At 40.6% G+C, this 24,954-nt stretch overlaps 1 protein-coding gene across 2 annotated transcripts; it reads left to right on the plus strand.

Annotated features, from left to right (window-relative positions):
* The first annotated feature begins 6,495 nt into the window (after positions 1 to 6,495).
* fam189a2 (family with sequence similarity 189 member A2) lies at positions 6,496 to 23,472 on the plus strand. Of its 2 annotated transcripts, none has more exons than XM_046386162.1 (11): positions 6,496 to 7,168; positions 8,881 to 8,937; positions 11,795 to 11,905; positions 15,156 to 15,275; positions 16,822 to 16,929; positions 17,990 to 18,126; positions 18,291 to 18,426; positions 19,699 to 19,768; positions 20,562 to 20,732; positions 21,330 to 21,661; positions 22,537 to 23,472. In XM_046386162.1, the coding sequence occupies exons 1-11, from the start codon at positions 6,890 to 6,892 to the stop codon at positions 22,861 to 22,863; spliced, it is 1,848 nt and encodes a 615-aa protein (XP_046242118.1). In that variant the 5' UTR covers positions 6,496 to 6,889; the 3' UTR covers positions 22,864 to 23,472. The 2 variants fall into 2 exon arrangements, with proteins under 2 accessions (XP_046242118.1, XP_046242117.1); XM_046386161.1 differs by having other exon boundaries at positions 6,497 to 7,168; positions 19,699 to 19,777.
* Positions 23,473 to 24,954: the final 1,482 nt, after the last annotated feature.

A 24,954-nucleotide genomic window follows, 5' to 3' on the forward strand; every position in this document is an offset into this window, starting at 1 on the left:
AATAACTGTGTCTGCTGAGTTTTTCCATGTTTTCACCTTAAAACACCAAATAAAATAAAAAGTCTTAACCATGTGTGTAGTCTATGTACCAACATCATTTTGACAAATACAACTGGTTAGTCTAAGCCATGTAAATGAGGCCTAACATTAACATCACAAATGGGGATTTTGAGCCCATCTCTTACAGTAAGTCAACCAGGAGAGGCATTGTTTCATGGTCAGGTTTGAGAAGGATGATTGTAGCAAACAGTAACTCTTTCAGCATTCATATGGGATGTAATCATAATTGAATCAAGATGAACCCTATCCTTTAATCCTCTCTTTCTACTTCCCAACAGGTTTATCTACTCGTCTTCTCTCAGATTGTTTGACACTTTTTCCTCTTTGCTTTGTGGCTCAGACCAGGTTCACCTGGTTTGGACATCAGTTTGCTTTGGAATGTGCAATAGACAAAGTATATATATCAATTATGTGGATTTAGCTGAAATAGAAGGACACAATACAAGTGGTCCAAATGTAGACAGTCTTTTTAACACTTTGATTCCAAACTACGACTCTGTGTAGGCACAAAAGCTTTTTCAGTGGTTGTGCTATCACATTCATTGACTAAATGTAACAAATATAACAAGTGTGTGTGTGTGAAACATGTGCACCACATTTTACAGCTTTTGGTCAGAATTTAAATCCTTCCAACTCAAGTACTATATATACTTACTTGTACATTACCTCCACGTAATATTGTACTTTTTACTCTACTACAACAAGCAAATATATATAATTTGCTTCTACTTTTAATACTTAAGTATATTCATTGCCAGAAAAATTCTTGTTTACAACACTGCTCTCTTCTGAGAAAAACACATACTACTCAGATGGAGGGAAAATATAAAAAAAATATAATACCAGACTGACTAACCTGAAGCCAGAAAATCAAAATAATCCCTAAGGACTTCTGTCATAATTCTGTAACGTTCTTATTGCATTTTTTTTTAAATTAAATTTAAGACTAATTTTCAATTAAGTCTCTCCTGAATTAACTGTATTTCATTCATTATTGAGGAGTTTGGTAAAGTGTAACGGCCACTTTCTTTTAATATTAGTGTCTATTTTGTTTCCATGTTCACCTTTTACTTTGAAGTGCTACTTATAATTCACTGAGCCAAAATCAGCTATGCTAAGAAAAGAAAGAATACATTTAGAGCATTCGAGTGTGACATTACATTATCAAACAGTATAGTATTTTGCTAGTGTTTTTTTTTTTTTTTTTTGTCCCAGCAACAAACCTTCAGGTGACTGCCGGGACAAATCCATCCAGAGGAAAAAAAATCTAAATCTAAATCTTTCAAAGGTGTTACCTGCATTTGTTTCAGTACTTTTGAATAATGCCCCCTCATAGTGACAGATTTCATAGGAAGGATAGTATCTGTTTAAATTGTCTGTAGTTTTTCCTTTGCAGGCATGTAACTGGTACTGGGGACTGAGGCTCATGTCCACAACTAAACCAGACTTCTAACTGGTAAAGAGGAGTCATCTTGAGTTTGTCAAGAATCAAGAGTCTTTATTGTCATTATGCAAGCATAACGAAATTTTGTGCAGATTCTCGGCTTAAAAGCACACTTATAAATAGCAGCAGAAAATTAAAATTGCACACTTATTTTGCACACTTATACTTATTGCACAAAAATATAAAATACAAAATACAAGTAAGGTAAATAAAGTGCACTTAGTGCCAGTCTATGGTATGCTGTGTGTGTGTATGTGGCTAGACGGGGGAGGGTGTATGTATGTATGTAGGGGGGTGGGATGTGACTGTTTCACTGCAGGGGGGTTATTGCTTTAACAACTCTGGGGAAGAAGCTGTCCCTGAGTCTGTTTGTGCTGGTTTTAATCTTCCTGTACCACTTTCCTGATGGAAGTGGTACAAACAGTTCGTTGCCCGGGTGGGTGGGATCTGTGGCAATGCGTCTTGCCTTCTTCTGGACTCGGGCAGTGTAAACTGAGTCTGCAGCCCACAATCCCCTGTGCTGTCCTCACCACCCGGGATAAGTCCTTCCTGTCCTGTGCTGTGCAACTGCCGTACCACACGGTCACACTGAGACACAGGATGCTTTCAATTGTGGCTCTGTAAAAGTTCTCAAGCAGCTGAGAAGACAGTCCAGTCCGTTTCAACTTCCTGAGAAAGAAGAGCCATTGTTGGGCCTTTTTCCCCAGGTGTGAGGTGTTCACTGATCAGGAGAGGTCAGAGGAGATGTGGATGCCCAGGAACTTAATGCTGTCCACCTGCTCAACCGCCTCCCCAAGTATACAGACGGGAGCATGATCAGTCTTCCTGGACCTCCTGTAATCCACTATGACCTGCTTGGTCTTGCTGATGTTCAGGATGAAGTTGTTCCTGGAACACCACTGTGTCAAGTTCTGGACCTCATCTCTGTAGTGGGTCTCATCATTGTTAGATATGAGACCCACCACAGTGGTGTCATCTGCAAACTTAACGACCGTGTTTGTGGGGTGGATAGCGGAGCAGTCGTGTGTGTAGAGGGTGAATAAGGCAGGGCTGAGTACACAACCCTGTGGCGTGCCAGTGTTGAGGATCAGTGGGGCAGATGTAGACTCCCCTATCTTACCCACCTGGGGCCTGTTGGTGAGGAAGTCCCTGATCCAGGAGCAGAGTGAAGCTGACAGACTCAGGTTGTGTGAGCTTCAGGGCCAGCATATTGTGGAACCATTTATGCACATACAGTCTTTGGGCCTTCGGCAGAAAACCATGTGTAAGTGGTTATTTCTAAAGGATTACATGATGTGATGGAGATGTTCTTATCTCTAAGCAATATCTACACTTGATGTGAATGATCTTCCTGCTGGTTATGTAGGGGTATTGCAGTTTGGAGTTCATGTGCATCCAAGCCTGTGTTGAACTTAGAATGGGCTTTATAGGTAATGTGATAGGAATTATCAATGAAATGTGTGAAAATTCATTTCACTACCATTTCTTTTTATCATTAGTTGTACCATTCTACAGTGAGTTCATCTCTACAGTGAGTGAACGAGGTGGAGAGCTATGATGAAGGAGACCCCTAGTTAAAGTTAATCAGACATATTCAGCTTCCATTGCCACTAACTCAGAAGCAGCCCAGAGTGAGTGAGCGAGTGAGCTCACCCACTCCTTACACCTCATGCAGATGATTAAAAAGCAGATACTGCAAATACGTTAATAGGGAGGTTTTTACTTTGAGGTTATTGGGAGCAAACAAACAGATCCTGATATTGCTTTCCATGCTAAAATAGTGTTGTCTCTGGTTGGTAATATTACATCAGAACCCTCTTATGTTGTTCGAAGAATATCAGCTTTTGACATCAAACAGAAGATTTAGAGCCCCAGGCTTGACATAACTCCTTTGTCCATCAGTCTGTCTGAGTTTGGGTTCTGAGTAGGCCTCAGTGCTCCTGTATAGAACAGGCACTGTGAAAGTAATCTATTACATCAATGGCAATGCAGCTACTGCTGTATGCTAATATATGTTTGTACTATTTGTTTTGTTGCTTGGTTAAATGTTGTCTTTTGTTATGAAAGTGCAACTGCATACATACTGGGATGAATTTTAGAAAAATATTGTGAAAACAGAGTGAAATCCAATTAAATTGTCCCGTTGGTCACACATACCCACGTTTGCGTGGTAATTCTGAAACTTGCATGTCTGCCAGTGTGTGTGTTGTTGCAGTGTGATATTCACAGTGGATAAAATCAATATTTCTGAGTGGATAGGCTGGGATTTGACACCCCAGTGTTAAGCAGGAGATGCAGATACTTGATCTATTGATAGTGTTGAGGAGAAAAGAGAAGGACAGCATGAAGATACTGCAGCCTCTGAGTTAGAGACAGAACACATTCACATACGAGCAAGACATGTTGTTCATGTGTTTTGGCATTCGAGTAGAATTTATCACCAAATTCAACCATCACCATTTCTTTCACCTTAATGCCACAACAAGTACAGTAAAACTGAAACAGCAAAGCAAAGCACAAGATGTAACAGACTAGTATGGAAGTGTTATGTGTATTTTGTGGCTGTCAGATAAATCTATCTAAAACCACTGACAATGCATTGTGGGGATTATCAATTCTTATAGACATTTTCACGCATACAGAGAAGATTAACAAAGAACAACAAATTTCCAAAAACATCCTTCATTTTCATTACTGACTTTTTCACTTCTGTTTGGTGTCAGTGAATCTTCTGATCAAATCTGTGATGGAGCAATTAAAAAATGTATATATCGTGCAGTATGTGAGGTCACTTACCCAGATTTCATGTAACAGTATACATATCTTGTATTATGCTAGTTTAATACCGTATATATTTTTAATGCATATGACATAAATAGAAAAAATAATTGGAGTGCTTCACCACCATCTTTGTAAACCGCATCAGGTATCAGCATGAACTCAAGTGAAATGTGTGTCTTGTGATAGTAGCCCAGTTGGTAACAATTGGTTGTCATATGACCAGTCTTTGACACTTTAGTCACAAGACAGTATTTTAGCCAGGAATGCAATCAGTAAAATACGAAAAGATGAAAATGAAAAGGTTAGTGGTGCTTCAAGCAACAAAGGCCCACCAGATACCTTGTAACAAGCAGAGTGTTGTTTGATAAGGTGCAGCCATGTTGTCAGCAGAAATGCACTGATGGCAGGTACCTGGTGGGTGTGAGGCTCTCAGGACAGTCGGGTCAGCGATGTTGTCACATGAGCGTCAACAGTAACACACATTACTGAAGATTTATCACTGTCGCAGGTACGGTCCTGGAATGATGTGTGAAGGTTACACATGATTCATGCTCAGGTAGCTCTCAACACGGCGAACCGCTGGAAACTGTAATTCTTCTTCAATTACGAATCATGTTTTTACAAACTAGAAGACAAAATACTTCATTTGGAGCTTCAGTGTCATATAGAACTGCCAACTCACTTGTCAAACTACCTTACTTCACTTTAACTACATGGACATTTTTATTTGTCTCTTTAATGTAAATGTTCAGCCTAAATACCAAAAATACTTTAAGTGTAAGTAGTCCGTCTGCCTAAACCTAAGCAAACTTTCATGAAGATCATGAAAGGCTCATATGACTCAATTTTGTAATGATCATATGCGTTTTGGAGGGCACTCACTATTTTGTCATTTATTTTGGAGCACTTGTTTGCTAAAAGATGCTTCTTTTAGCTGTCTTTACTTTAGGCTGTTTTCAGGACAAGAAACAGCACTGTGCCATCAAAAAAGGGCCTTTTGTTGGTGGGGGTGTGTTGCTAAACAAACACGTATGAGTCCTGAGTCACTCGGCTCCTAAAAATAACTCAGTTTGACGAATCGTCCTCTTCATAAACCCAGATCTGTTGAGTCCTTGGCTACACTTGCTGATAACAACCCATATAAATACATAATTAGAAATTGCACCATTCATAGTCTCTTTATAATCGACCCCATTCGTTAGCAAGTAAATGTTGCAACAAATAGCATAAATTACTTGGACCAGCAGTGCTTGCTACCTTAGTCATCATCAGGGGACTCAGGGAGCTGATGGAGTTGGGTTAGAAAAACTTCTTGCATTACCTGAAACATAGCCGATCTGGCTCCGTTGGATCAGGCCGTAACCGCCGAACGCGAGAGAGCGGGACTCAAAGCGCCAAACAGATCCGCATCCACAGTCTCATGACTGTGCCTGAGAGCCAGTAAATTGGTTACAGTTGCAAATCAGCAATAATGTTACGTTGCATTACATTTATTTAATATCCCTGTTAACTTTATTTATTCCAAAAGCATGACACCACATAGCAACCTAATGTGTAGCTAATATCTTTTTGGTGTTATGTTGGAAACACATATTCCATATTACTCTGTTCCAATCTTTAGTCGGAAGTGAAACACCATTTGTTATGGGTTTTATAGCGATAGGGATATTGCCAGCACTCTTAATTGTATGGAATTGGAATTGCATGACCCAAGAGGACTTTGGATTCGGGTTTTACCCGAATGGCAGGTTCTTGGTGATACTGACTCAGGTGACTCAAAGGACTCAAGTCACTTGAATCAGAATATTGAGTGATCCAGAAGGACTCTTTCTGTATGTGGAATCGGATTTGCCATGATTATTGCTAAATGCACAGAAAACAAAACAGTTAAATAACAAAATGAGTACAGATCATCAGCTACCTGAAAATTTGTTGTGAAAACTTTTTTTTTCACAACAAATTGTTGAAATTGTTGGTTTAAGAAGTTGTGTTTTGAGTTTTGGTCATGCAGCCCTTTTCTTTCCTCTTGTATTGTACCTTTAAAAGTTTACTGTGAAAAAAATAGGACCAAATGTGGGCTTTTGTAGGCGCTAAAACAAGATCGCAGTTCATTTCTTTCCTTTTGTTTTCGTTAGATTATAAGACTGACACCAATTTAATTTAAATTTTAGCATAAAAAAACCCAAGAGCACATTTTTATAACAATGACATTACATTTATTTACAAATACAAAATGTAAAAAATATATATTTGTGGGGTGGGGGTGGGCCTGCTGTATTTGATACATAATGCATGTGTAATACTACTTAATCTGCATTTTATTTCACGATGCTACATGTCGAGGATTTCCAGAAGAGAACCTGTCCTGTTTACATGTCACACATGGCCTGCTCCGCCCCTCCCCCGTTTCGACTTTACTGAACCCCCCTGCCAAAATATGTGAAAGTCAATCCAAGCGAGTGTTATTTAAAACTGGTCACCATCGCGGCAGGGGTACTGAACAGCTCCAATGAACCCAGCGCGGATCCACCCTTTAGTGCGAGAAAACAACTATTCTCTGCACAAACTCCGGGAGTTTATTTGATTTTCGTCCAGTCTGTTGAGATGTCACTCCCAGTGGTGCTGCCGGGGTCTTGCTGTCCGGTTACCGGGGCTTCGCAGCTCGTAGAGCCGTCTTACCGAAACCGACCCCGTGGATTGTCCGCCTCTTCTCGGATCGCGGGCAGCGGATCTCGCCTGCTGCTGCCCGGGCGGCCGCTGCTCTCCCTGGGCTTGTTGCAGCTGCTGCTGGGCGGCTCCATGGTGGCGCTGTCCTTTGGAGCTCTGTCCCTCAGCAACTCGCCTCCCATTCGAAACTCCTGTCCCTTCTGGGCAGGCTCCTCGGTAAGTCAGCCCCGGGCTTCCATATCATCAGTGTGCATGGTATTTCATGTTCATAACAAGTGTGCGGGAACAACCCTTGCCAAGAGCTCAGAAATCCAGCGGGCTATACAGCGATGTTGGTTACACAGCAAACGGGCTGTTGTATTGCTATTTACCTTTAAAAAAAACAGAAATAACGATAGAAAATATCTGGAAAGCTCATGGTTTCCATTAATGCCATTAAGTCTGTCAGGCACATGACATGAGAGTGTATCAGTACGTGCTTCCTTCCATACTGTGTCCTGTCAGAACTACAGGAATGATAGTTTAGTGCCTACAGTTTGGCACTGTGGTGTTCCTGCAAATAAACCTAAATCGTTTATGACAAGACTCTTTCTGTGATTGTCTGGACAGCTTTGATGCCTCCCTGATGGGGTTTTTGATTATTGTGTGTAGCCAGGGTGTTATTATTATTATTGTTATTATTATTTTTTACCTCAGTTCATTGAATCTAGCAGTTCAAGTAACATCACACTCAAATGGATGAGAATTTGGAACAACTTCACCAAAAATACATCAGCAGCACCAGTCAGACAGGTTGTAAAGCAAGCCAGCAGGTTTTCCAAAACTTATGTTGAGGAGAATACAAAGGTGAATGGTAAAATAACATCTCACCCAAACTGGATGAACAGTTTAAGCTTTGAAACTGCAGTTGTTCACAGTTCAAAACATCGCATGGTCCCAAGCTGAAAAATATGGCATGTAATACAGATCACATGTTCATGATAAATGAGGAATTCTTGTGTGAAATGAGTGTTGCTGGTAACAATTCCTCCATGTTCTGCTGTCTTCCTCAGACACAACATCTCATTCTGCTGCTCCGCCAGCCTCTGGAGAAGATTAAATTCCCTTACCTCCTGCTTGTATTACATATCTAATTCAAAGCTATTAAAGTATAAAGCCTATCACTGTCCACTCCAGCTCTCCACTCTCTGCTGAGCCATTTATGTGTTTCACATCATGTCTTACACAAGGCAGTGTGTGTGCTGTGATACAGTATGACAGTGATTGGCAGCAGTGCAACTCCCACAACATAGTCCTTTGGGAAATTTGTTGAATGTTACGACTAGAAGTGCTTTTTTGGCCGCTCACAGGCTGAAATTGTTACTCTGACAACATTATCAAAAGGATCCCTACAGCAATGGAGACCTTTTGATTGAAAAAATAAAATTGTTTTTGTTTAACCAGAAACATAAGTCTCGTTTGAGTTGAGAGTTTTGCACAGTGTTCCCGATATACAAAACGCAAAGAGGGAATTTGATCATCAGATCCTCTCCTCCACAATAAGACTGGCTGTCTCAGGCTCTGCACTCTGTTTGCATCCTACCTGTTGGCTCTTTTCTACCAGGTGATGTGGAAAGAATCGTGTTTGAAACATACATCCTGACAGCAGGAGTTCCTCAGGGCTTCTTTCAGGGTCCTGTCCTGTACTCCATCTACACAAGGACAATTCTTTGCACCCACCCCACCCTGTGATACCAATGACTACTGGTCCAGTTCGAAAAAGTCAAACTGCAATGTTTGTGTTGTGTTTTGCTGTTTTTAAATAATGGTATACTTTTAGCTGGTGTTTGGCTTAAGTTTTGCATCTGTTTGTTTAGTGCCTGCCATGTTTTGTCTTTTTCAGTCAATGTCGTACCACATGAACATGATTTTTCTCCATGTGTTTCCAGGTCATTCTGTCAGGCATTGTAGGCCTTACAACATGGAGGAGGCCCATGCTTCTACTGGTAAGGAATACATTTTTGGTTCCTTCTAGAAGCTGTAAATTTCTGTAAATTGAAATCCAATGATAAAGGAACAGTTGGATTTACGCAATCAACTAATCAGTGTCCAATAAAGTTGTCACAATACCAGAATTTCAGAGTTTCCATGGCTCCATCTGCTCAACAGTACAGTCACCTGCTGAAAAGCTGATCTCTCTGGTGCGAAATTGGACTAATGATCTCCATAAATCTAAGACAGATATGTAGAAGTTTATGGAAAGATTCCTTCCTAATCTTAAAACATCTCAAATTTTTTTATACCTAAGGTCTAAGAATGTCTTAAAATTGCAGAAGGTGAGGCATTGAATATGTTTTTATGTTTCATTTCATATACCTCAACAAGATCCAGTACCTGTTTGTTGTTTGTTAAACAGGCAACATACACTTTGCTTGGCAGATGGTGGGAGCATAATTTGTGTGGCTGTGGCCAACACTTTAGCCTCAAAGAAATACAGAGAGAGAGAAAAAAACAAGAGCAAGCAATGCAAATGTAATGAGAAATGATCGGAGGAGGAAGAGCAGGATGAATATTGTCAGAAGCATTGAAAGGTCTTAAACAACAACAACACATAATACCCCAATAACTGAACAGTTACAGAGCACCAAATAACCGACATCATGGGGTGAACTGAGAAAAGCCTGTAACATATTCAATGGTGAGGTACACCTTCTCAGAAAATTAAAAGTTAAGCAACAGATCTGTTAAGTCTGAAACACCAGAAGATGAAGATGTAAAAAGGACGAGTCACAGTGAGGCCAGTCTTCTTCCAACAATGACCACTGTATAGATGTCACCCACAGCGAAAAGCTGCCTCTTCTTAGAAAGCCATGGCAAGTGGATGCCCACACCTGCTCCACCTGTATTCTGATACATGTAACCCTTAAGATGTCACTTCAGTTGATTTGGAGACACCCATGGCATCATGGTATGGCGTCAGTGCAGTTTATTACTAAACGTCATGAGCAGCTACTTTGTCACTTTGTTCGCAGTGCAGCCAAACAAGCTTGGCTGTTTTAAAAATGAGCTCAATCAGGACACAGTAAAAGGAGTTTGATTTTATGTTGCTGATGAGCTGAAGCTGTGCAGATTGTCACCTACAGCTCTCCATCTAGCAACTCGCGGCTGCTGCTTCTCATTCTTCCATTTCAGCCTGCTATATATCAGGTAGATCTGCAGAAAATGACTTGTCTTATTTCTGTAGTAACCCTGTTGATTTGCTGATCTGCTGTCAGCTCTGTCCTCAGTAAGCCTCTGAGCCGCTTCTAATAAAAACAACTTTATGAGGAAATAATTACTGAATCTAAACACACCGAATGACTAGTGCTGAAAAAATGTCGACCATAAATAGTAAGTAGAATACTGGATTAGACCTTGCAAAAATCTTGTAACTTTAAATGCCAGGGTTATGTAACTTGTTTATACAACATGTGATCTGACCACATCCGAAGAAGAGCGGGAATAGATTTGATAATCGCACAGATGGGAATGACACAGCACACTTTCAGATGGTTTCTCCTCCAGTTTGTTCATAGTTGCACTCAGTTGTACTCATCAAACTCACTCACTGTGTAGTTTCTCTTGTCCACACACCTGGCCAATCAGCCCACGGAGCAGATGGGAACGTCTCATTGCCAGTTTCAGTAGATTCTTTTTTTTTTTTTTTGTTTTTGAAAATGATTCCATCCAATAAATAGTTCTTTGAGTCAGAGTCATGGAAGAGTGAGCGTATTGTATTGACAGAGCTGAAGAAACTCACTTTGAAGTGAGCTGCTTGGCTCTTTTGGCTTTTCCATTTAATTCAGGATGTAATGAAAGATTTAGAGCAGTGCTACCAGACAGTGTTCGCCGTCCCGTGGTTGTGTATGGAAGTGTGGTTGAACTGGAGGCGTGAGATTAAGTTATTGATCACATGGAATCCCACACTGTCTCAGCAGTGTTTCAGGGTTTTGGAATGGGACTGTTTTCTGTGTTGCTCCCACAATATTAGCCGTGAGCTACTTTGGATCCATTTCCTCTTTTTTTCAAGAAACTTCCTTAGGAAAGAAGAAAGATGCATTAGCTTACTCGCGACACTCTGTGGAGGTCAGTGGGTCATGGGAAAGGATTATCTGCAGATTCTATTTAGGACTTTCTTGACTATCATCCCTAAAGTAATCACATTTGTGAGCATTTGTAACATAAATATGGAGTTAATGAGTGGTTTGGATGAAACATCAGCAGCACAAGATGAACAGACTGACCTTTCCCGGAATACCACCACTGTTTCTGAGAAAGAGGCTATTCTAAGAAAATTAGACTCACAGTAGTGCTGTGCTTCAGCAGAATCAAGCATGATCGGAGATTGAACAGAAATCTTACAGCTACTTGTCATATTTTGAACTTGATACAGTCAGAACAGGCTCCCACACACCAATTCTACTCCCTTAAGTCTAACTACAGCATAAACTAAAATGTGAGACTGGTGCACATGGGATGAATTTTCACATTGAAAGACTGTCTGGAAAAGTTTGTAGTTTGAAAAGTCTGTACTAAAATATATTGACATATTAGAAAATATCCTTTATCATTAAAATGGATGACTTTCGTGATCTCAGATGGACTTTTTATTTTGATCTAATGTCTGTGATCTCTTCACTGTGTGTGTGTTTGACCTCACATTGTAACCATTTTGTCACTGTTACCATTTGTTGACGTCATCATGGTTTAAATGTGTTTTTAAAGAAAATGTCCACAGGGTTAGACACAAGCGTGCAAACCACACTAATCCATCTTCCCTTCCTTCTTTCACCCACCCCCTTCCCCCCATACCTCCATCTCCAGGTCAATGTATTTGTCCTGCTGTCTGTGGTGTGTGTGCTCCTTAATCTGGCTGGATTCATCCTGTGCTGCCAGGGAGCCCAGCTGGTTTCCAGTATGACCAGCTGCCAACTGGTGAGGATGTTACTTGTTTGTGTGCGTCTGGTTTTGGTCTCACCCTTAGCAGGTTCCCTGTATTCTGTCCTCTTCACGTCTCCATGGCGTCACTCTGCTTTCATCCATTCCTCCTGTGGAAGTCAGTTGGTAATGACATCAGGAGAGCAACATGCTCATTAATTAAATATATTCCATGTTGAACTATTTTGCTCGACAAGGATGCAACAAGGATGTGCAGTGTGTTATGAAGAAAATTACCTTGTAGTCACTTTTTACAATTTGGGTGTAAAGCGTTTTCTGCCTGCCTGTCTTTCGTTGTTTTGTTTAACAACTGATCAAGATCAGAAATCCTCTGTTGCCAAGGGCTCATCAAGGAAACTAGATTTCTCAAAGTTAATTTTTGAAACTGTTATTTCTGTGCAGTAGTTGCAGTCACATACCTGGTTCTGCCCTGTTTGTCTTGACTGACTAATGACAGACTAAGTCTTACCAAGGCTTTTGCAGCTGCACATGTATTTAAGGGGGAGGTGTGTGATGGGAGCATAGACATGTTCGTGGAGCATGATTACACCGATCAGCCACTAAATTCAAGGCACCAACTACATTGATTGTCTTTTCACTTTACCATGTCGTGCTGGAAAACTTTGGGTATTCATGTGGATATTATTATTATTATATAATGCATTATTACTTAATTGTCAACTGTGCCTTGTAGTGTGCTTCTAGAGACTGATCAGTACCAGGTTCAGTCCAGGAGCCTCATTTCTAAAAACGTTGAGACTTAAATCTGAGTCATGAAAGATGCTGAGGATAAAAAACTTTGCTTTAACGGATGCTAAGAATCTCATTTGTAACTTGCGCCCCTGTGATCCATAAATCTCAAATCAACACATAACACCTGCCCTGTGATTTCCCTTTATATAAATTATAATGAGGGTTTAGTCCGAGCCATGGACCAAAAGAGAAAATATGACCTTTTAAAGGATGAGATCACGGAGATGGAAGTCAGGCAACACGTTATTCAGCCGACTGAATGATGGGTGGACACACACACCCAAACACACAGCCTGTGTGTGTCTCTGCTACAGTCAACGAGGTGGAGCAGAAAGACACAACTGGGGCCCATATGTAAAAGAAATGGCCTTGCTTAAGAATTGAAGTGAGTGATGCAGTGTGTACAAAAATTCTGACTGCAAATCTGCTCATTTCAAAAATGTTTTTGAATTATTCACAGTTTTGTGGTTGTATTTTGTACAGCCTCAGTCGGCTCATGTTGGCCTGTGCAGACATGCTGGTATCAGTCTCTGTTGGCTTATATGTTGTCTGATATGCACCCATACGATTTCTTTTTTCAGATTTTAATGCAGAAAAAGAATCTTGGGAAAAGATTGAAGATCATATTGTTTAGTTACTCTCATTTATTGAGCCTCTTTTGAACACACACTGTACCGCTTTTGCCGACTCGGCAACTTTCTAGCTAACTTAGTGACTTTTCACACCCTTTTAGCAACTTCATTTCCAATATGCGCCAGCAACAAATTTAGTGACTTACTCAGACCATCAGGGAAAAGGCAAGAAATATATTCAAAAGTATTATACTGTAATTCCTCCCCATGCATGCTGCTCCTCCACAGCACCAGGGATTCTCCCTCTTAATGTGTGATGACGTCGTCAGCATCTAAATGGACATACAACCTTTAGAGGTAGTTACTTTCCTTAGAAAGTTGGCCACACTCCACCGTACTGGATGTGTGAGTGCTGATATGTTTGCAGTATGTCACTGGGAGAAGTGTACAGCTACACGTTTGGCTTCGACCAGGGGGAGATGATTTCTTGTAGGTCAGGCTACAGGAAATGTGATGAGTCATGTTCAGACGAGAGCTGCTCTATCCTCTGTGTGACCCTTTGACATTTCCTGCTGTTGTGTTGTCTTTCCTTCCTCCCTGTGCCAGGTTTCCTCTCCTCAGTCTCTTTCCTGTCGCTCTGTTGTTCACCTTTATTTGTGTCCGTCTGTGCTGTCTGTGAGGGGTCTGGATATTGGATAGATGGGGTTATGCAGTGTTTTGCACTCGGCTCTATAAATAGAGGCCTGAGTGTATGTGGCCTGTTTTCATTCTGATGCAGGTCAAGTGCAGCCTCATTTGGCGTTGAATGTAAACAGATACTTTCCTCAATAATTCATATTTCTCTGTCGTTTTGCTTTTCCCAAAATAAAATTGGGGGCATGCTCTTATTATTCCCATTATTATTCAGTATCAGGTTTTAGTATCCTACTCATTGTTATTATTAGCAGCAGTAGTACTAGTCGTATTTTCGTCAGTGGAGTATAGCTACAGAGTCCCCTGTAAACTTGCAAAATGTGTGTAAATGTATCTGCTTCTCTCATCTGAAAGTGTGAGATGTTCAACGGGATATGAATCTCATGTTTGTCTAAGTAGCCTAGCTTAGCATGAAGACTGGATTCAGGGGGAAACAGCTATCCTGGCTTGGTCCACAGCTCAAAGATACACCCACCAAGCCTATGGCTGAGGTTGTCCAGCAGCTCAGACGTGTGAATCTTCTTTTGATGTTAGGCCCAGTAAAGGCTCAACTGGATGAACTGAGTCATTTATTTGGACAGCTCCAAAAGCAATACATGCAAGCCCCACGTGTTAGTTTACAAAGGCAATCTTCTTGGAGCAACAGGAGGTGTTCTGTGAATCTATGGAATATCTTATAATGAAGAGCCATACCTGAAATGATTATTTGTACTGACAAAGTCCCTGGTTTGACATTAACCCTGAGGTTAGGGTTAGCAGCTTATAGTTGTCATAGGCTCAGCTCTTCGTTGTCTCTGGGACCATTGGGATTATTATTTATTGTTTAATACGTTATGTCTGCCTGCATGTTGTGCTGCTGACTCATTCACTCTGAGTTTTGTTTCATGCTGTCAACCAAAAACAAATTCCACTGACTCTGGTTGTGTGACCATTGAAGTGAGATGAAATGAGCGTTAATGTCTGAGCATAACAGTTAGAGCTAAACTGTAAAATCCTGTCAATGTCGGGGGTAAAACAGCTAAAGGACCATCCACAGGAACATCCACAGCAACTTTGATGGTATATATTTTTCCACAGTCGCTAAATAGATCAGCATGTTGTTTCTAGCTGGTTGGTCAACTGAGCCGCACTGACTGCTCCTGATGAAGGATTCCTAAGGCACAAAGTCACAAATCAAGAAATGAACCTTCTTTGTATATGTGTGTGTGTGTGTGCGTGTCGTGTTTCAGAGTGAGGCTGGAGATGTATGTTATTGCTGCTCACTCTCCCCCAGCTCCAAATGTCCCGAGGGGAAGCTGCTGGAGCTCCACCCTGCTCACTCATGCAGCACCATGAGGATGCTGCTCAAGGTACACGTCTTTTCACACATAGCACTGCTGAGTGTGTCCTGTGAGCTGACCAGGGAATACATCCTGAGCAGGGGTGCACATTTGACTTACACTATATAGACAAAAGTATTGGGATGGGACTGTTTCTCAAGGTTGGACTCGGCCCCTGATTTCCAGTGAAGGGAAATCTTAATGCTTCAGCATACTAAGACATTTTGGATGATGCTATGCTTCCAACTTTGTGGCAACAGTTTGTTGAAGGTCCTTTTCTATTCCAGCATGACTGAGTCCCAGTGCACAAAGCAAAGTCCATAAAGACATGGCTGGATGAATTTGGTGTGGAAGAACTTGACTGGCCCACACAGAGCCCTGACCTCAACCCCATCCAACACCTTTGGGATGAACTGGAACAGAGACTGTGAGACCTCACAAATGCTCTACTGCATAAACGGACAAAAACACAGAAACACTCCATAATCTTGTGGAAAGCCTTCCCAGGAGTGGAAGCTGTTATAGCTGCAAAGCTGTGTATGTCTTTAGAATGCAATGTCATTAAAGTACCAGTTGATGTAATGGTTAGGTGTCCCAATACTTTTGTCTATATAGTGTATTTACAATCATTTATGTTGTTAAAATCAATGATGTCATTCCTGCTTTAACTTAAGTTCATATTGCTTTTAGATGCAGAATTAAAGTCACATACCGTCTGGAGTGTGATTCACTGAAATAGTTTATTTACCGTTTGAATGCCCAGTGCGTAGGATTTAGTGGCATCTACTGGTGCCGTTGCAGATTGTGACCAAGTGAACACCCTTCACCTCATCTACTGAAAAGGCCATCTCTAGAGTCAGCCTTTGGTTTGACCATTCTGGGATACGTGGTGGTCCAACATGGGGGAAGAGCACCCACTCCCTCCCTAAAAGGCTCATTCTAAACACAATGAATTGTAGTTTCAGGTGGTTATGCACAGGTGAAAACGTCATTATGAATATTACAGTTACTAGTTCTTACACACTGAACCGTTAAGCTTTGCTTTTTTATAGCTGGATATAACAAAAAATTGAGCCCATGGTTTGTTTTGAATATGGACAACAGATAAAGTAGTTGTGTTTAGTGATTGACCGATATGCTGTTTTTTTTTTTCAGGGCCGATACCAATTATTAATAATCATAACATCTGAAATATCTGAGTTAAAATAACAAGCTTGGTGTCAAAGTTTAGATTAGCGAATGATGGAATTAACAATACAAGCAGTATACTCAAGTACTGTACATAAGTATATTTTTTGCTACTTAATACTTTACTATATTTTGTATTAAAATATTGTACTTCTTATTCCACTGCATTTATTTGATAACTTAATTTTTATATTATTTACACAAAATATAAACACTGGTATTTATTAGCACTATTATAAATTATTTTTAATTAAATTTATTTTATCAGCAGTCAGACCAAAAAACAAACAAACTCTTAGCCATGTATCCAGCTAGCCCGGCTAGCCCGGCTAGCCTAGCCATGTTAGCGCTGCCTGAACTGATCTCACTGTGTTTCTTTCTCTCCCAGAAAGTGCTGTTTGCACTGTGTGCTCTGAACGCTCTGACCACAGCTGTGTGCCTTATGGCAGCTGCCCTGAGATACCTGCAGATCTTCACCGCAAGAACGCCCTGTATGGTATGATCGCACCACAGTGTGGTCTGCTGCAGCGAGATTCATGTTGTCCATCTGCAGTGGGTTGGTGTTGTGCCCTGTTGCATAGACATGTAAATATGAGATGTGTTTATCTCAAAGGTAACTGTGCACTTTAAGAAGAAAAATCCTTTTTTTTTTTTTTTTACTGATTATAATCAGCTGTCACACACCACAATATGTATTGCTGGACTCAATGATTGAAAAGAGGCAAACGACTAAAGTGGGATTAAAGGGAACTAGGCTAGGGAATCTTGAAGGTCCAAACAAACTAAAGGCTGTTGTTTTAAAACACTCACCAAAAGCATTAGAGGCACCTGTTTGGAGTGAGCTAAGGTAAATCTGAGAGAGCACAGCTGAGCCCCACTCTGAGCAGCACACCCCCCCTCCCAGGGGTGCTCTGCCCTGAAATCACTCATCAGCAGTGACCAAATTCAGCTATTCTGAATACTTGTCTCAGATCTGTAGAGCTGAGGTGAATGTGTTCCAAAATGTTTTTCTGAAATATTACTCTTTCTGGGGTTAGTATTTCAAATCTGTGTACCATGTTTAGTTTGAACTCTACAATACTCTACGTCAATAACAAGGCCCTTGAATTCGGGTCTGTGTCTAACTGGGGGCCAGTGTTCTCTCGTCTTGGCGTTAGTTAGCATTCTAGCAGCAGTAATTACTGGTCTTCCTCAGCTTCAGAGCTTGTTTGTTGAATCTACTACACTCAGACTGAGCTGTAAAAACAGCACATTGTGGTTTAATGGGAAGGTAGGAACTGGAACTAGGGTGTATAGACATTAGAGGTGTGTTGGTCTTCACATTTCACTCTCTGAAAGAAAGCAAAAAGAGCCTTTTTTCCAAAATATTGAACTATTCTTTTAATAAACTCATCATGCCCTCAACATGCAACACAAGCCAGCTTCAACATGTCAAGCTTGGGAATTTGTTTTTGAGAAGAGACTGTCGCTGTCCTAAACATTTTACATGATTTTCATCTGATGCGATAGCAATAATGACATGGTGTATGATGTCACGTGTCCCTGCTCTGTGATAGGATGAGCCCAGGGCAACACTAGAAGAAGGAAGGCAGGAGCCTGCTCAGGTCCCGGATCCAGATGAATTCGTGGCCCCAGCCCCTCCCCCTTCTTACTTCTCCACTTTCTACTCATACACACCACGCCTTGCTCGCCGGTAACAGTCCACACACACACACGGACACATTGTGCTGTTGTCGCTTTTCATCCTTCAGTCATGGGCCTGGTCTGTTAAAGGGAGAGTTCACCCCAAATCAAATTTTTCCTCTTACCCGTTATGCTCTTAATGCATCTAGACTGTTTGTTTCACTTGTGTTTCAGGATGCTCGGGGACAGCGTGATTCCTCTCCCTCATATCTACGGGGCTCGGATCAAAGGGGTGGAGGTCTTCTGTCCGTTAGACCCCCCACCTCCGTATGAGGCTGTTGCTGGAACCTCCACCGATGCAGTCGCACAGGTCTGAATTAGCATCCTTTACACTGTAGCCCAACCAACGCTGATATAAATATGTTAAAGTTGAAAATTTTGTTTCTCATCACCTTTACTGAGCTGGAAATTTTAAAGATGACAAATCCTGTTTGTGGTGGAGACACCGTTATATATATATATATCATTTTATAAATATATATATATATATTATGTATTTTATATATATTTTAGTGTGGTTTTCTTGTTGCTTACCGTCGACATGTACATCAAAATTCGCAAATCTACAGTAAGCTGATATCAGCCAGTATGTCTGCCTGGCTGATTCGTCAGTCTGGCTCTGCTTCACACGTTGTGGGCCAGAAGTGCAATTCATCACTGTCTGTTTTCCACACCAAGCAACCGAAAGACATCTGGAATTTGTAAGCAGTCTCTTTGATGAATAATTTTTGAAATCCAAATTGGAATTTGTCTCTGGCAATCACTTTTTGTTTGTTTTTTATTAATTGATGAAAAAATATATCGTCTTTTTTTTTCTGTCCACGTGCATTAGTTTTTATTTAGTTATCGTCTCACTTCATCTGGGAAAGAAAAGGTCATTGACAAAAACTATGACGAAAATGATTTGTTAACAAAATCAGGTCAGTACTTTGTCACAGTCAACATGTAGTCACCTTCACGTTTTGCCAAAGCTAAAAAATCTCAATTTCAGAAAGCTGCCACTAAGTTTTTAATCTTCTACCAAAAAAAAGCTTAGATTGTACATTTCGCCTTAGCTTTAAATATCAATCTCCTGCATCTTCTTTTCCAGATAGCAAGTTTGTGATGGATTAATAAAATGTAGATTTGCCTGAAAACATCTTGCGGTTACAAAGTGCATTTTATTTTCCAAACCTTTGCCTCCATTCACTACCGTTCATAGGCATCAAGGATCAGTGTTTCCAATGTCGCATATTTACAACATTATCAAACCTTTATTGTGAGAAATTACCAAAGTTTCTTGAGCTTTACAGGAAAAACTTCTGTGACTGGAGAGAGCATGAATTGTTTTAGATGGTTGTTGTTCACCATATGAAAAATAGAAGCAAACAAACACATGTATAATAATAAGGTGACTGAGTGGTTGCTGTAATGGAGTACCTAGATTTTGTGTTTTTTTTCTACTGTAATGTGAGTATTTAAGTATTTAACTATTTATAGAGTGTAGGTTCAACTGCCCTTGAATTCTGAATGCAAATACAAAACTAATCTATAATCACCAATTAGTTAACAATACCTGTGTGATGGTGTCTGTGTATTACAGGACACAGAGATCGCTCTGAGAGAGGTGACGATGAGCCCAACTGCCTCTTCACCAGGAGCCTCAGATGCAGGTATGCCAGGTATGGCCAGCCAATAACCAGCAAGGGTGGAGGTGTCCCATTAATTACTCAGAATTAATTCCCATTAATTAGTTCATTAATTCTTGGAGCAGACAGACTGAAGTATTCAGCCAAGCCCTTGCTTAATCTCACTGTAACATTACCAACAAACAGAATGATGCATACATAAATATGAATACACTTTAACTGTAACTACACTTTCAGGTACACTGTTTAGAATAATGTAATGTTTCATAGAGGCTCTGCAGCAGCTGATGTTGATTCATGCTAAGGTTTAAACACAGTATTGCAGCCCAAGCTGCAATCTTAAGGTTGAATTAAGCACAGCATTTTTAGATAATAAAAATTTTTTAGATAATAAAAAGAATGTTTTAATCATAAAATTAATTTTTATTATTTAAAAAAAAAAAGAATAAAACTACTTACAAAGTAGTTGTGTCTGTTTGTCTTCATTGTGCTTTTCTGATTCATTCATGTTATTATTGCTACTAATACAACCCCATATCATTATTATTATTATTACTATTACTATTACTTATACTATTACCATCTTTACAGCATGTTCATCACGTGTGCTCATGGCAGTTTGCATTTAATGCTTTTAAGTGAAATTATTAAACTTTGCATCAAGCACTTTTCTTATTGCTATTGAGGATGTGACTATGCGACTTCCCGCCCAGGCCCAACTTCCACCCATGTTCTGTTAATGTGTGTGACTTGATTTAAAAAGAATAATGCTAATAAAAGTAACAGCAAATGTCCATCTGTCTATATTTGATCTTAGACACGAGTCCCCAGATGGTATCGGCATCATCAGATGTCCTTCCACAGGCCAAACCCCAGCATCCTCCTCTTCCTCAGCAGCAGCAGCAGGTTCCAGGTCTGATTCCCCGGAGGAAAGCAAGGATCCACCGCTCCAACAGTGACCCAGTACTCCTGGACCTTGTTGCTAAAGGTTTGGCTTTTTTTTTCTCATGTGGAACTATGCAATTTTTGGAAATTGGTACACCAGTGTGAGACAAGACAACTGAGACACACCAGACCAGACTATATGCATAATCACTGAATTCATTTGAATGGCTGCAGGTTTGACAGTCATCCATCAGCACCTTGAGATTAATTTAGCACAGTATCTAAAAGCCGTCCTATCAGTTCAAATCAGCAGTGTATGAAACACCGTGAGGGCTAACACATGGGCTTGAATTGTAATTCTCCATTCTTGTGTTATATCTGTACACAGCACTGCCATGTGGTCATTATAGATTCATGTATGTGCGCAGGGCTGCAAACGATTATTTTCTGTTGATTAGTCGTTTGGTCTATAGCATGTCAGAAAATGTGAGACAATAGTCAATCAGTGTTTCAGTCAGTTGCCATTTTTAATCAGTTGCTGATTAATTTAATAGTAGACAATAAACTGATTAATTGTTGCAGCTTTTTGCATGCCTGAGTGCAGTGTGTTGATTCATAAACGCACGGTCAAAATGTAAATGTTGGCCACATATGGATGATCTGACAACCTGAACCATCTTGTTTCACTCCGATGCTGTAGTGCAGAGCAGCAGCGACGCTCCCCTCGCCCCCTCGCCTCAGACCACAGATTCCTCCACCCAGACGTCACAGCCCACGCTGGCCGCCCAAGGCCATGTCACACTGCGAAGGGGCAACAACGACAGGACGCCCCGCCGACCCCGGCCCTCCTCCATGGTGGACTACCAGAGTTACCGACACACACAGCAGCTGGTCAGGAAAATCCTGGAGCAGCCTGCAGCCCAGGGTCTGGCCCCCGAGGTCCAGGAGCTAGTGGACAGCATCCGAACTGTCCTACAGTCAGATCAGGAGCACATGGAGGAGGCTGTACGCTGTGCCAGTTATATAGAGCAGGTGGGAGTTCATACATAGAGAAACATTTATTATGGAAACATGCAGCAATGCTTGGCATTGGTGATGATGATGAAGAACATGTCAGCCAGTGCAATAGTGTGACTGGTGCACGGATGTGTTCAATAGTTTTTGGTCAAAAATAGAGCTCTGTGGCACAGAGGTAAAATATATATAAGGTTTGGAGAGACACACAGTACTAAACACAATAGTATGATACATTCATTGTTAATTTGGCTATGCACATTTGTTGACTAAAAAAACCAATACAGAGCATAAGTTATGCTTTAGGCAGTGGTGTTGAAAAAGTTATTAATATAGACACGCTCACACAACATACAAGATGGGCTCACAATATTTTTGTCAAAGGGTTAATCACAGAAACGCACTTTGTTGCTCAGAAATACTCCAGAATGTTCCCTTTCAACATTACGACAGAGATGATTGAGTTTTTCCACAGGTGGACTGCTTTTGGCTTCATGTTTACTGTAAAAAAACAAAAAACTTAAAAACTGCAGCATATTGGTTAAGAGTGAGTTTTTCATTGTTGCTTGTTGGGATTTTGCATGACCAACACTTCCAGGCTTGAAAACAGAGGTGACTGAGCCTATGAGGTGGCTGCCTCTGAACAATGAGAATTGCTCAGGCCAGAGATTCCAGTATGGAAAAAATGATAGAGGTCCATGTGTCCTGGAAGGTTTCAAAATTGAATGTTATCTGTGTTTTAAAACAATTCACAGAACATCTGTATAATGTACATTACTGTACATTAGCCAAGTCATTGAGCAACGGCAGACACCAAGAGTGTATTTTCATCGATACATTTATACATCTGTATTTTGAGGTGTCAAGAACATCAATTTCCTGTTTGCTTTCAGGTGTTCACTGACTCAGAGATGGGTCCCAGACAGCCTAAACCTCACCAGCAGCAGCAGCAGCAGCAGCAGCAGCAACAGGCGGCGGGCACTACATCCCAGACTTTCCCTCGCCCCCGCAGGAGACGGCCTGGTCTTCTGCACCTACAGAGCTGTGGGGACCTCAGCTCCTTCACCTGTGCTGCACTCGAGTCTGTGGAACATCGAGGAAACAGTAGAAAAGTGGTGTCAAGGGCAGGCTCTAGAGCAGGGTCAAGGACTGGGTCCCGCCAAGATCATCCTGAACGGCCTCACAGTCTGATTGGAGTTTTTAGGGAGACGGTACTTTGACGGAAAACTAGTGGCAATGAAATACGTTGGAGGGAAAACACAGCTGGTTGCTGCCTTATCTGTTGTTAAACTTTGAGAGCAAACTATTGAAGTGTGTGTGTGAGTGTATGTGTGTATGAGTGCAGTTTTTAAAAAGATTTTTGTTTGCTAATACTGTTTTTATGACAACTTACTTGTGAAATACCAAAAATGCAGGCACTTTGTACTGAAACTTGGTACTCCAATGTATCCAATGTTTTGTATGCTTTCTAAGCAGTTATTGAGATTTTAACATTGTAATAAGCTTGCTCCAGTCACTCAATACAGCTGTACTTGAAAACAGATCTGGCATGTATCTTGTGTTTAATGGTCAGGTGCTCTGGCTTTAACATTTTCAGATGTTGATAAAACAGATATGCTTTATTTTATGCGTCTGTAGTTTCTTAGTCAAGTTTCTTGGAAAGACATTTGGTACTAATTAGAATATGAGGAAAACAGGAACGGTAAGAACAGTAAACATCCATCTGTTATTCATGTATTATATGAAATTTGTTGAATTTTTGTCTGTAGACAGATTTAGTTTTTACCTGCTGTGCATTGAATAGAATAATAAATATTATAAAAAATTCACCCAGAGTTAGTACCAAATTACTCTGCACTTTCCAAGAAACTCTTTGGAAATTATTTGATTCTTCTGTGGAGCAGTTTTTGCTCTGTCAGAGCACTGCCATATAAAAGTGGATGATGCGGCATAGCTAATATGCTCCTTCTATTTTGCACTCTCACTTATATGTCAGCATATACACATTTACCAGTTCACATTGAAGTTTCACACTGATTTATTTAGCCTCTACAGTTTAAGAGTAGTGCTCCCATTGCCATGAACTGACATTTTAAGTGTTCTAAATGTTAGTGTGAGTGGGCTCTAATGTTGCGTTGACATCATAAAGGTGGTGGTGGCTCCCTTATTTACAGTGATGGTTTATGTCGTCACCTCAAGTCAGTTGCATGTTTGCAGAATTAGCTGTGCAAGTTAAATAAAGCCCTAAAAAATAGATTTAATGATTAAACACAGACATTCATCTTATATAGAACTTACAGGCAGAATATAATGGAGCTTTCAGAAAAAGCCAATTTCTCAGTCATAATTACGACCTAAATTCTGGCATAAATAGTGTTAAAGTCAGAAAAGATAATTAAAATCCACAATATGTGATGGCAGTAGAGAAAATCTTTTGGGCTGTAAATATATCCGTGAATTACTTTAGCCGGGCTTCTATGACTCGTGATCTGTGCGTCACTGGACTGCACTGCTGTGCAAACAGCAAGGACACGGTCTCTGACTTTGTCAGTGCGCAGATGAATTATACAGCTGTCTCACTCTGCTTGAGATATGGCTCCAGCCAAATCTGCCGACAGCCTTCCACACAGTCTGAGCTGACTGACAGCAGACAAACACTTGATCCACATTACATGTTAGCACTTTATCAATATGCACATAGAAAACATATCCCTTTGTATGTTACTGTTTAACATGGCTCATATTATATAAAGCCTATAATGCCAGCAATAGGGGCTGTTGCCATGTCCTTGAAACTTCGCTCTGATTCATTTGATTAATTCATTTCTGGAGAAAGCCAGAGCTCCAACATGCAACCACACCATGACTTTTTTGGGGGTTCCCTAAGTTTCAATGATACACGCTAATTTTCTCATCATGATATCAACAACATTCATTGAGCTGTTTGCCAAGTTACATGTATAATGGTAGCAGACATGTATGACACCTGTGACTGTCTATGATAGTCTATGCAGAGGAGAGGCTGTTTGAAATCAATCACATCACAAAGCTGTCAAAACCTTCATGATGTTTGCCTTTACAGGAGCATGTGCAGATTAGGGCACATTGCCACTTCATGAAATCAAAGATGTAGACGCTATCCTTACTGAATACTGATGAACAGATTGGCACTCAAGTGCCCAGCTTTCATCACCAAGCACTACTTCATCATGCTATAGTTAAAGTATTGACGTGATATGTCAGGATCACTGTCATCTTGACTCTCTCTGCTCACATTTGATAGGTTTCAAACCGTCTGAGTCTTTCATAGA

The sequence above is a fragment of the Scatophagus argus genome, chromosome 4 (genome assembly GCF_020382885.2).
Source record: "Scatophagus argus isolate fScaArg1 chromosome 4, fScaArg1.pri, whole genome shotgun sequence".
NCBI classification, from domain to species: domain Eukaryota; kingdom Metazoa; phylum Chordata; class Actinopteri; family Scatophagidae; genus Scatophagus; species Scatophagus argus.

What these genes read in the sequence shown, in the direction of transcription:
- fam189a2 (XM_046386161.1), top strand. Translation starts at nt 6,890, where the DNA reads ATGTCACTCCCAGTGGTGCTGCCGGGGTCTTGCTGTCCGGTTACCGGG. An exon ending in GGAGGCCCATGCTTCTACTG is followed by an intron (nt 8,938 to 11,794) that starts GTAAGGAATACA and finishes CTCCATCTCCAG; the next exon opens with GTCAATGTATTTGTCCTGCT. An exon ending in GTATGACCAGCTGCCAACTG is followed by an intron (nt 11,906 to 15,155) that starts GTGAGGATGTTA and finishes GTCGTGTTTCAG; the next exon opens with AGTGAGGCTGGAGATGTATG.